The 12,744-nt window shown below is 44.6% G+C and overlaps 1 protein-coding gene across 2 annotated transcripts in view; it reads left to right on the plus strand.

Annotated features, from left to right (window-relative positions):
- The window catches only part of LONP2 (lon peptidase 2, peroxisomal), a 63,537-nt gene that overhangs the window by 10,596 nt on the left and 40,197 nt on the right, over positions 1 to 12,744 (plus strand). For both annotated transcript variants that reach the window (XM_039880804.1, XM_039880803.1), the window contains exons 3-7: positions 1,481 to 1,612; positions 2,774 to 2,896; positions 5,502 to 5,665; positions 6,953 to 7,047; positions 10,290 to 10,548. In XM_039880804.1, coding sequence (XP_039736738.1) covers positions 1,481 to 1,612; positions 2,774 to 2,896; positions 5,502 to 5,665; positions 6,953 to 7,047; positions 10,290 to 10,548 — 773 coding nt within the window. The remainder of the gene's footprint in view (positions 1 to 1,480; positions 1,613 to 2,773; positions 2,897 to 5,501; positions 5,666 to 6,952; positions 7,048 to 10,289; positions 10,549 to 12,744) is intronic.

Genomic DNA, 12,744 nt, shown 5'->3' on the forward strand with positions numbered 1-12,744 from the left:
CCTCCACAGTCCCTTATGCTTATCCCTGTACCGTAATGCCATAACGTATCTCAGTGTACTGTCCTACAGGTCTGTGTTCCCCGCCAAACTCGAATTCACCCCTGTTTAGCCGTCCCGTACTGAGCATCAGAGTATGTCTAGCAAATGGTTTGTACCCCGTGAAGTGCGCAGGGGATGAGTTTTAACTGTTCTAGTGTCTTAGGATGAATTCCCAGGAGAAAGTCTTCAAATGTTATTGTCTGCTTCTCCCACCTTGAACATAACTGTGTGTCAGTGCCTTTGACCTCAGTCAGGCGATGGACAGGTTCCTGAATCACAGTGTTTTTGGAGAGGTTTGGTTATTACTAGCGTATTATTAGGATGGCTAAACGAGGATTTGGTTCGCCATTTGTGAAGAAGCCGGTATGGGCTAAGGTCTGCTGTGTCGAGTATGCTCCAGAATCTCAGTCACATAACATAACGCAGGAGCGTTGCTCACTCACCCTTCGTGCCTCAAACTGACGGGTATGGTGATCTACCCGCCAGCATCACTTAGGGACCAGGCGGGCTACAGACCGACCTTAGCATGCTATCATTATTGCAGCAGCAGGAAAAGGAAGTGTGGCCAGGTTCTCGGTGGCTTTTAACGCTTCCGCCCAGAAGGAACTGTCACTTCCCCCCATGTTTCATGGGACAAGACAATACTCATAGCTACGTTATCAATTCAGGGGATGCGAGAAAGCAGTCCTGCCACGTGCCCCAAAGAAGGAGCCCCTTTGCCAGTGGCCCCCAGGACCGTCCCCGTGCGGAAAGCAGGCCTCGCGCTTACCCCTCTTAACATTCCCCTGGCCATCTCCTCCACCCCCAAAAGCACAGTCACTTAATTCAGCTCTGAGCCCAGAGAGTCACTTCTATAAAAACCGTTCACTTCAGCGCTCAGGTTCTAGTTAATCGACGCATCTAAAAACAGGATTTCAGCTACCGATTGGTTAACATGGCATCAACTATGTTAAATTTCCAGAATTTGGCAATTATACTGTGATCATGAAAGAGACTGCACCTTACTTGGAAATATTCAGCAATAATAGTATGTATGTTGTGTGTATGTGTGTTGTGTGTGTCGTGTGCGTGTGTAAAAAGAGAGCAAATGTGGCAAAATGTTAAAAATTGGTGAATTCAGGGGAAAGCTAATAGGAGTTTATTGTACTTTTGCGACTTTTCTATGAATTTTAATATTTTTTCACAATGAAAATAAAGTCACAAATTTACAAAGCCTTTTATAAACATTAGTATTATGTTTTTGAGCCATTTTTGCTTTTCACTCTACTTGACATTTTGAAAATACTTCTCCTTTATTTGAGGCATGTAAAATGTCTGGACTGTTAATCAGTGATCTTTCAGAAACAGATTCTGGGGCCCAGACACGGAACCTGTATGACAGTCTGACTTGTTAAGTGCGAAACAATGCCAGATCTCAGAAACGTCTGTTTGTCTCTTATAGCTGGTGGACATGTTGGACATGTCCGTCCCGGCAGTCGCTAAGCTGAGACGCCTCTTAGACAGCCTCCCAAGGGAGGCTCTGCCGGACATCCTGACAGCCATCATCCGCACGAGCGACAAGGAGAAGCTGCAGGTACAGCCCACCCCCCACCCCCACCCCAGCGGCCTAGATCGTGAGTACATTTGGGGGGTCACGTAAGAGGCACTGGAGACCCCCCACGTAGCTCTGCTGCTTTGACACTCAAGGTGACTTTTGAAGGGGGTGCCTTTACATTTTTGTATACTTTATTCGCATGATCACTACCAGTAGTTTGTCAATTTACGGAAGAAGTTAAAGCAGAGAATAATTTTGAAAAGGTAGATATTTAATTTAACCTAAACATCTACATATATTTTGTCACACTTTTTCAAACACGTGGAGCTGTGACCTTTCCCGTGCATACCGGCCACTTGATTAGAATTCCCGGTGTGTCTTATGTAAACCACACCTGTGATGCATTATCTGTGATTTTCAGTTTAAAGTGAAAGGAGTTTTAAAGACACTTGAAAAACAATCCAAGTGCAAAACCTTAGATTTGCATATTCCCCCCGAACCATAAAAGTTCTCGCACGCTTATTTTTATAGCACTGTTAAGCCCTCTGCTTTTTTGAATCTTCCTAGAAGATTTACATTAGTTTTCATTGAAACAACCCTCCTTACTGTATGAGTTTATTTAACACTTAAATCCAGCGGTTACAATAGCAAGTGCAGCTGATACAGACGGGTCGTGTATAAACAAGAATCCAGTTGGCCTGGCAGGAGCAGGTGCCAGAGCATCTTGGCGGTGGGCACCAACGGCCTGTCACACGAGGGGACGGGGCACGTCGGCGACTCGGACATGCTGGTGGTGGGCTTAAAAGTGCTTCTAGTGTCTATGTAAACTTTGATATTTTAAACCTAGAATTTGTTTAGGCCTAATATATAGACACATTTTGGGCTTTAAGAGAAGAATTCTCTTATGTCAACAGAGAGTTGACATAAAATGTATTTTGTTTTTGCTCTTGGGATGATACACATGGCTTCATTTTTAAATGAAAACTCAAGGTACGTTTTTTTCTTGGCTTTTCTAGGACTCTGCTTTCCATGTCAGGCAACCTCACTTATTTACTATACCTGATTGGGCGTGTTAGCCGTTAGTGTAGCTGTGAATACCGAGGGGGTCGTCTGCTCACTTAACGATTTATGACTTGCTGTCTTGATTTTGGGGCGTGTGCTTCTGAGAGAGAGAGGCTGCTGACTGGCTCGTTTCTGTAGATTCTCGACGCCGTGAGTCTGGAGGAACGGTTCAAGATGACCATACCACTGCTCGTCAGGCAAATCGAGGGCCTGAAATTGCTTCAGAAAACCAGAAAACACAAGCAAGATGACGAGAAGCGGGTAAGTATTTCTTCTAACCTATTTGTTCAGGTTCCCAGTTGTTTTTAGCGATGTGACATGCAGTTTTTCTTTTCTTTTTTTGAAGAAAAAAATGGAATAAAGAAAGGAACAAAGAACAAAAATTGTTCATTGTCTCTTACCTCTCAGGTTACTGATCAGATTTTGAATTTTGCCTTGTTTCCCTTTGGTCCTGGATCTTTTTTTTTTTTTTCCTAAGCATGTAAACATTTTCTCATCCTCTGGCCTTGTTTCGGTAATCATCAAAAGAGATCATTGACCAGGCCATTTCTCTTTTTGCCAAACACTGTGCGTTGTTTCCAGTGTTTTCTGTATTTTAAAAATCAGCAAACAACCGCCACGAGTGTCTTTGAGTATAACTTTTCAAGGAGACTTAACACTAACATACTACAAAATTGTTTCCTACAAGGACTGTATCCCTGTGTTGCGCCATAACTTGGCTTTTTTGTTTTTAATTTCTAAAGTTTCCATTTTCATTTAGTCCAACTGTTAGTCTTTCCCTGTCTTTGAAGCTTAGAGTCCTCCATCCTCCAATAATTTGATAAATATCCCTTTCCTTTTAGTTTTCCTTCAGTCGATTTTTAAAAAATATTTAGCTCTTCACCCCGTATGTAATTGAATTTGCCCTGTAAACGAGCTGAGGACAGCAGCTACGCCAAAGATCTCATTTGTGACTCTCCACAGTTATTAACGTCACCGAATACCTTCCACTCGCCCACTGGTTGGTGATGCCTTCATCATCATCACACGTTACCCTTCCCTGCGGGATGGCGTCTGTCTGAGTCTGCCTGGCACTGTTGATGTTCCTGTTGTTGGGCAGAGCTAAGATCAGGAAGTGGACAGGAGGGGACATGACAGTTCTCCAGAGGCTGCCAGAGATGAAGTGAGGGGTTGAAAACAGTGTTAGAGTCTTGATGGTGGTCATCAGCGAAGTGAAGCCTCCCTCCCTGTTGGGATTGAGAAGCAGCAGGAAAGTAGGCCGAGGAGGGAAACGAGAGAGAGGGAGAAGCCGCTCCGGGGTTTAGCGTCCAGGACGCCGAGCCGTTTCAGGCAAAACAGCCCGGATCCGAATGGTTTCTGGCGAGAAACCAGGTCGTGAATGCGGTTACTCGCTTTGGCCGCGCGCTGTGCATCGGGAGACGCAGAGCCGCAGTCTGCGCTCAGGACGTGTTTCCCCTGCTCAGAAAGAACGTTGTTCAGAGTTGCTCCGGGAAGCTATCAAACAAGCGGCGGTTATTTGAAAATCTAGGAAACAGGGTAACATTTGGGGTTAGCCTAGACGATCTCATCCTTCCCCTCAGAGCCGAGACGTGCTCTGTCCGCATTGGGGGCGAAACTGCATAAAGAAATACTTTCGTCCCAACAGTGAAATAAGTGAGGTCCTTTTTTTTTACTATCGCTTTCTAAAATTCATTTTAAGTTTTTCATACCTTAAAGTATTTTATTAATCTCATTTGCTAAACGTATGAAAGAATGGAAGTAGAAACTTGTTACTTCTGTTTTTATAACATTACATTTTTGTTTACTGCTTTGTGTTTTTAACTTTTTATATCCGAATGTATTAAATAGGTAATTTCATAGGTTAAAAAATAAATCCTGAGGCTTTTGAATTAAATACTGGTATCTCATTTTGCTCCAATATTGGCTGGAGTTTAATTATTATGTTGACGATTGAGAATTTCAAAAGAGCACATAGGTCATTTTAAAACAGCGGTCCCCAACCCCCGGGCTGCAGACCGATACCAGTTTGTGGCCTGTTAGGAGCCGGGCCGCACAGCAGGAGGTGAGCGGTGGGCCAGCAAGCGAAGCTCCATCTGTGTCTACAGCCGCTCCCTAGCGCGGCATCACCGCCTCGGCTCCGCCTCAGGTCACCAGGCCTTAGATTCGCATAGGAGCACCGGTCCCTGGTGCCAGAAAGGTTGGGGACTGCTGTTAATGGCTGTTTCAAATATGGTTGTTGGATTTCAAAGAAAATTTCAGCCTGATAGAGACAAAAGCCAGAGCACGAAGCCCACATCACCAAAGTGATTGGTAAGGAAGAGGGGGAGTGGCGGTGAGAGCCACTTGTTGGGGAAGCAGGACATCGCAGGAGGGAATAGAGAGCGTGCACTTAGCCGGAAGGGACCAGAGGTGAGAGCAGGTGCTTCGAAAGGACAACTTCTGTGTGTGAGGGTCAGAGAGAACGGAGCCAGCGGTGGAGAAGTTAGGAAATGTGATGTAGGACGGAAAACGAGATGCATTCGGTTACGAAATAGCGGGCGCTCATGTGTATCAAGACAACAGTGGCTGCAGCGGTAGCTCAAAGAAAGGCGATCCCAGGATGCGCACCTTATTTCCGGTAGCCGGCTCCTTGAATTTCTCCCCTCGCGTGGCGCTGGGAGCACATGCTGAAGAGCCGTGGCCACCTGACCTTGATCTGCTTTTTGAATTCCGCTGCCTTCACCTGCGCCCTGCCCTTCAGTTATCATTGTGGATTTCAGTCCCTAAAGAGTTAGACTCTGGCCGTCGGTTGGAGCCTTCTGTGTAGTTACGGACTCCGTTTCCAGCTTATGCTGACATGCTTTTACGCTCATACTGTCTGCCTCAGGTCATAGCGATCCGCCCTATGAGGAGGGTCACACACATCCCCGGCACTTTGGAGGACGAGGATGAGGATGAAGATAACGACGACATCATCATGCTGGAGAAAAAAATCCGAGCATCCAGCATGCCGGAGCAGGCCCACAGAGTCTGCGTCAAAGAGATGAAACGGTGACTTGGAAGCTGCCCGTTCCGTAGGGTTTGCTCTTTGCTCGTGAATGTTAAGTTGTCTCTCGTGGCCACACGTGTGCCACTTAGGATCACAGACCGATTTGTTTCCGACACTCTGATCTTTCTCCTTTTCTCACATTTAATGCGGCCGTGGGCGCCGTCCGCTCTGCCCATCTCATCTCTGCATTGTCCACTCGCCTTCCGCAGCTTCCCGAATTCTCGGGGGAGACCGGCGATCTGTGGAATGCCTTTCCCTCTCCCTTCGTCACCCAGAACCTGATCCTTAACATGTTCTCGTTACTCCTGAGCTGACACCCCTGTCCCGAATCTTCTTCTGAGATGCGGAGTGTGTGGTGCGCCTCACAGGCGGTGACCGCTGTCACAGCTGCCTCTCGTTGTCTGAACGAGTGGGCCACCCTGAGTTTGGACACGTTCGCCCAGCACGTTGTGTGCATCCCAGGTCCCTGGTTTCTCCTTCAGATCACAAACTCTAGAGGGCAGGGACTGTCGGTGTCTCTTCATGCAAGAGAAGCGACAGGGAAACCTTGATGACGGAATAGAGTGTATGCGTTGATTACATTTTCTGGGTAATCTGAGTTAAATGGAAAACCAGTATTTTCTTCACGTACTTGTAACATTATCACGATATTGCATTTCCTTTTATTAGGAATTATAATGACCTTAACTAAAGATTTGACTTTCTGAGGCTCCCAGTAAGTAAGTAAGTGTAGTTAAGGGATGTTGCATATTGACTCTGACCTTCGTTCACGAATGTAGCACGTCCGTGGTGTACAGAAGACTTTAATCACTGCATATATTTGAGAAGTTGCACTTTTTATTAAATACCTGACATTAGCTTGCTTTTATGAGCTGACTTTATCTCTGGTGTAAAAATATATATATAATTACTGTTTTATGCATGGTTAGGCACTTAAACCTTACTGTTACAAGTAAATCAGTGGGTAACGTGACTCGAGACTCCCCCTGTGAGACACAGTGATAAGGCCGTATTTCCAGGACAGACTCAGGCATAGTGTTCCCCACCCCCGCCCCCAGTTTGCAGGTATCTATCTATTTTTGTTTTATAAGTATATTTTGTTTTATCGTAACATATTTGCAAACAAAATAATAAAATAAATGTTTTATTAAGTAGATTTTTAAAAACTGTCTTAGATTTGATTAACCAAATGTGTATATCTGGCCAAGAAATGGAGATAAGCTTGCTTTTTCTGTTTTTATGGAATTCTTCATTCTTGAACGTGTTTGTTATGTATTCTTTCCCTACAGACTCAAAAAAATGCCTCAGTCAATGCCAGAATATGCTCTGACTAGAAATTATTTAGAACTTATGGTGGAACTTCCTTGGAACAAAAGTACAACTGGTGAGCCAACAAAAATGACACCTTTTTTTCAGTCTAATTGTCACTTGGAAAACTCATGCACATTCTGTTGAAATACTCACCATCGATTATCTTACTGTTGCATTAGTTCCTGATGTAAATTACTCAGAGACTGAACTTATGTCACCTAGGTCTTGAGATCACACGGGTTAAGAAGGTGCTACGTGAAGGTCTCTTTTGTCTGATTTTAGAAAAAGAAGGGTTTTCCGTGTTAGTGAATTGTGTGTTTCTCAACACCACTTGGGTTCCGACAGTCTTCTCGCAGGTCACGCCCTGCAGCGCCCGCCTTTGAAGCGCAGGGGTCCTAGGCTGTGGGGTCCGCGAGAGCCCTGCTCCGTGACCTTGGGCCGGGGAGAGAAGGTTTCGGCGCTCTGCTCTCATTGCTTCCATGTGGGTGTATGTTTGAGGGTGTTCGTGTCATCGGGAGGTTCATGACAGCTTCAGCCCCGTTATTTTTCTCCTTTGACAGTGGAACTTGTGCACAATGTGAGGGACATCGGGGTAACTCAGTGACAACGGGAGTCTTTGGAATTTGGGGATTTTCCTGTGTGGCAAGGTTTTAACTAAGAAGAGCAATGCAGTGTGTATGTAGTGCAGTGAGCTGAGAATGTAAAAATGACAGGTTCGATTATTCGCCTTTAGTAAGTTGCTCTCAGGCTCCTCTCCTCCCCACTCGTCCAACACATATAGTGAAGTTAATTTCTAACTACGAATTTTTACCAGGCCTATACAATATAATCGTAGAGATTTGGGGGCAAACTGTTTATTTGAAGAGAGAGTTGACTCCCATTCTTTACAAAAATAATCAAGAACATACAAAAACAGGGCCAAGCAATTGTTAGTTTGTTTGTTTTTTAAGCCTACAACACCCGATCTTCCTAGGTTGTCTCCCATCCAAGTACTAACCAGGCCCGACCCTGCTTAGCTTCCGAGATTGTTATTTTCCAACCCTGAGGGAGACCGTCCACATGCCAGCAGCCAGGGGAGTTTCTGCCGGGCGTTGTCTGCACTGGAGAGCGTAGCTCCCGGGCGCCCATCACGGGAGGGCTGCTCGCTGCGCAGCATCTCGGCAGCGGACAGGATGGTGCATGTGGTCCAGTAGGAACCTTGTCGTAGTCCAGTAGGAGCCTTGTCGAGCTCCTAAGCCAGTACCGTGTAGAACTAGGTCTGAGTACACGCTGTGAACATGCTTAGAAAACCAAGAGATTCCTCTCGTGATTCCCGAAGGAGATACTTACCCAAGTAGAGATCAGCAAAAGCAGAGAAGAAAGAGTTGGAGGAAATAAGTTTTCTAATTTTCCCGTCTTGAATAGAAGGAGCCAGTAGATACCACTTCAAACTTCCAGGTGTAAATAGACAAATATATGTTCAAGTGAGTTTTAAATGTTTTACATGTAACCCCAAGTATCATTCCAAATAGGAAGCGTGCAGTCTAAATCACTAAAAAGAATAATCAGAAAAAATATATCCTGTAGAGAAAAGATACAAAACAATAATTTATATAGCATGGAATTATCTTTCCTTAAAAGTTTGAAAGAACTTACTTTTAAAATTATCTTAACTTGGCCTATATTCTTAGAAGAATATAGTTTTCCTTTTTTTTTTCCATGGAGTTTTCCTTTTTTTCTGAATTAAAATGAATTCTGTTCTTCATTTACTAAATGTTAATCAGGAATGGATGTTGGGTTGCAATAACTGCCTTTTAGGTCCAGAATGACATTTTGATGGAAATATTTTCACCTGGGAAATGGTGGTATAATAAACATATCGAAGATCTAATATTGATCCATCTTTGTGTGATTAAATGAATCCCACCGGACAGTTTAATATTTAGATACACAGAATGGATTGGTCTGGAGTTCTGTGTTAACTGTGCTAGGCCTTTGTGTCATGGTTAGCATTATAAGCCGGTGGGGAACTTGGTCTTTCGTTTACACGTATACATTTATTAGTTGGGTTCCCTTCTTCCCTTTCCTGATGGCTCAGCTGGGACCGTCGATGCAGTCAGCGAAATTATATATATCGCTGCTTAGCTAGGCTTTTGTTGACTGGCTTGAGAACCAAACTATTATTTAAGGCCACTTTTCTTCCTGTAGGAAAACCGCAGGAAAACATCAGGTTTTCTAGAACGAGCAAATGTCTGACTGACAGAGAGGGCCCGCGTGCGTTTGTCACCCCCCACCTCCTCTTTCGCAGTCACCGTGGTTCTGTGGCTGGGTCTCATCCCCTGACTCCACGCCTAGTGTTTAATCTATGACTATCGTAAGGACTCAAGCACATCAGTAAATCTGATGAAAGCTTGGCTTATAAACAGAGCCTAATTCATACATTTCTGGTGAGACTTAAATCAGTAGAACTTAAGCAGTTCTTTACGTCTTAACGTTTTTTGACCCAGCACTTTTGTTTATAGAAGATTAGCTGAAGGGAAGAATTATGGATATATGTGGAGATTTAGTTCAAAGGATGCACAGTGAAGAATGCTTTGTCACTGTGGAGATTTATAGACAGCCCGAAATGCTCTGCAGTACGGAATTAGTTAAGTGAGTGTGGATAATGAAATGATGGAGTATTATGTAGCCACTAATATGTTAGTGAAAAGTACATTTGACACTGAAAGGTGGCCGTAATGTATGAGGTGAAAAAACATTTTACAAACTTGAAGGCTTCATATAATTGCCCCTTTGAAAAACAAGACTGTAGGCAGCACATGGGCGTGTGCACACACACACGCACACACACTCGCGCGCGCGCACGCACAGAACCCGAATGACACCTACTGGAGTGAAGGCGATGCTCTGGGGAGCGTGAGGTTACGGGCGACGGTGGCATCTTTTTCATTAATGTCACCCAGTTTTCTGAATGAGCATATGTCGTGGAAGTAAGGAGAAAAAACACCAGAAGAGGAACAGACTTCAGCAGAAACAACGTGTAGCAATTAGTGTCCATAGATACAACGTATATCTGGGAAATCATTCCAGATGAAATGAGTGTTAATTGCGAGGTTTTCAGTGTGTAGTGCCTGCTATTTCTGTAGCTACTAAATCTTCTAAAGCAAAAACCCCAAGCCTGGGTCTCCCTAAGGACACGTTCAGAAGGGTCCAAGTCTGTCCTTGTCACACCTTTTTTTCTAAAAAAAAACCTTTTGACCCTTGCCAGCCTTGAAAAGAGTTCTTCCATTTATAAGCCCCACATGCTCAGCTTATTGCCGTTGGCTTATTCGACAGACCGGCTGGACATCCGAGCAGCCCGGGTTCTTCTGGACAACGACCATTACGCCATGGAAAAACTGAAGAAGAGGGTGCTGGAGTACCTGGCTGTGCGACAGCTGAAGAGCAGCCTAAAGGGCCCCATCCTGTGCTTCGTCGGCCCCCCCGGCGTTGGCAAAACGAGCGTGGGCAGATCCGTGGCCAAGACCCTGGGCCGAGAGTTCCACAGGATCGCGCTGGGGGGCGTGTGCGATCAGTCGGACATCCGGGGACACAGGTGGGGCCTCTCTCTCTCCTTCCCTTTCGGCGGGGTGGAGCCCCCTTGAAAGCCAAGCATAGTGGGCCTCTTCCTCTGGGGGGCCGTTTGTGATACCGGGCAGAAGGGACATTTAGGGTACGTCCCAGCTGGCCCGGGGCCCTCCACAGTGGCATACCCACACGAGTCGGGCTCTTGGTGCGATGGCGGATGGCTGGTCGGTGCTTCGGCCCTCCTGGGACCTCACTGGCGTGCACTGATGAACGAGTTACGATTAGACATCATAACGCCTTCACGTGCATTTCGGCCCAGTAGCGTTTCATAAGTACTGACCCATGACTCTTAGGGTGTAAAAAGTAAGTGTGGTGTGGCCGGGCCAGGTGGAAGGGGGTAGACGATCTTCCAGAACGAATTTGTTAGGTTCGCAGCCTGAACTTCCTTTTCAGAAGGCTGGTTTACAGTATGAGTAATAAGGAGAAAGGTTAGGATAGTTATTAAGGCTCATTCTTGCATTTTTGACACTTTTTCTGTAAAAACACATTAAACTATAAGAACTGCGTCTGACTAATCCGACATTGGAGTCAGATTTGCATGTGACGCTCATCATTTTGTTCTCTGTGGTCTGCTCGGATGGGAAGGAGCTTCGGGAAGGCGCGAGCCTCTGGTCCACAGTCGTGGGATGACGGGCCTGCAGAGTGCGTTGGGGAACACTTAAAGATGTAGAGATCGTGAGCTGCTCATGAAAGAATATGGTGTGCCCTGAAATCAATACGTTATACATCCATTAAATCCCAATCTTAAAACTTTTTCAAAAGAAGCTGCTTAACTTGCGGTAGAAAGTAATGACACAAGGTAAAACTTCTGTCCTCAGACCATCCCCTCAGCCCAGATTCCAAGTGGAGGCTTTGCCAAGCAGTGGCACCCAAGGGTAATGTCAGCGCGTGCTTGCGGTGAGCCAAGTGTGGACTGAACTTAGGTCACGGCGGGGAATAAGAATATGATGATTTCATGACGTCTTACTTTCCATCTGCCTCATTCATAAGATCACTGGCCTTAGGCAGAGACAGGCACCTTTAGAAACTTTTCCATAAAAAAAATGGTTCTTTTTGCTCTCTTTTATTTGCTTATTTACAGTTCTTATGCAGTAAAGAAAAATCATTCCAAGAATTGAATGAATGAGCCATGAGGGCTGCAGGTTCGCTCAAGGAAGTCATTGAGTCGGGTCATTCTTTTTGTTGTTATCAAGGTTTTATTTTACAATTAGTATTTTATCTTTTTTTTTAGTGGTTTTATTTTATTATTAGTTTCAGATATCCAGTACATTGGTTAGACATTTATATAGTTTCTGAAACGATCCCCTGATTGCTATTCTTTCTGGCAGTTTCAAACAATATTTTTATTCCCTAGACTTTATTCTCACTTGTGCCACTAGAGGCTGTAGTTTGCTTCTGTAAGGAAATTGGCATCTTGCACCAATCTTGGAGAAGCTGGATCTAGGACCCGAATCTTCTCATTTTAGCTACAGAGCTTCGGGGAGGTGTTCCGCGTGCAAGTGACTTGACTCGTGGACTCAGAGTTGTTTTAGTTTATCCGTTTTGTTACTGATAGCATAGTATTTAAGCATCCGATGAGATTTAGAGAACGAGTTTGTGAAATAATTAGCACGTGAAATTAATGTCAGGGGCACATGACCTGTAGGTGATTTGTCTTCATTTCTTTCCACGTTGACATCGATCCCTCAGGAAGACGTGAGAAGTGCTTCCTCGGCGCCTGGCACGCAGCGAGCAGTCCATAAAGATTAGTGTCCGTTATCAGTTTAATTCTAAATTCCCAGGAGGATCAGTTGAGATTTACATGTTTCAATATGACTTTTTATAAAATTCAGTCCGATTTTTAAATCGTACCAAAAATATCCTGTTCTTGGCATTATTATTTAATTTGTGCGGCAAAATCATGGGAAAATATATTTTCGTGGTGCCCAGTGGTGGGCGATGTTGTATCATAGTTCTCTCCACCTGTGAACATGGTGGGGTTTACACAGGTCTCTTTTTCAAACGTTGACTGATACTGATAGGTGTACAATTTGTTCACTTTTTCAAGTGCATATACTTTCATGCATGTGACTATCGTTAAGAAAATCGACTCTAAATTAAGAATTTGTAAAAGAAGATCGTGTATTTGCCTCAAACGTGTAAACATGAGATTTTTAAATACGAT

This window comes from Pteropus medius, unplaced genomic scaffold (assembly GCF_902729225.1).
Source record: "Pteropus medius unplaced genomic scaffold, Ma_sr-lr_union100, whole genome shotgun sequence".
In the NCBI taxonomy this organism is placed as follows: domain Eukaryota; kingdom Metazoa; phylum Chordata; class Mammalia; order Chiroptera; family Pteropodidae; genus Pteropus; species Pteropus medius.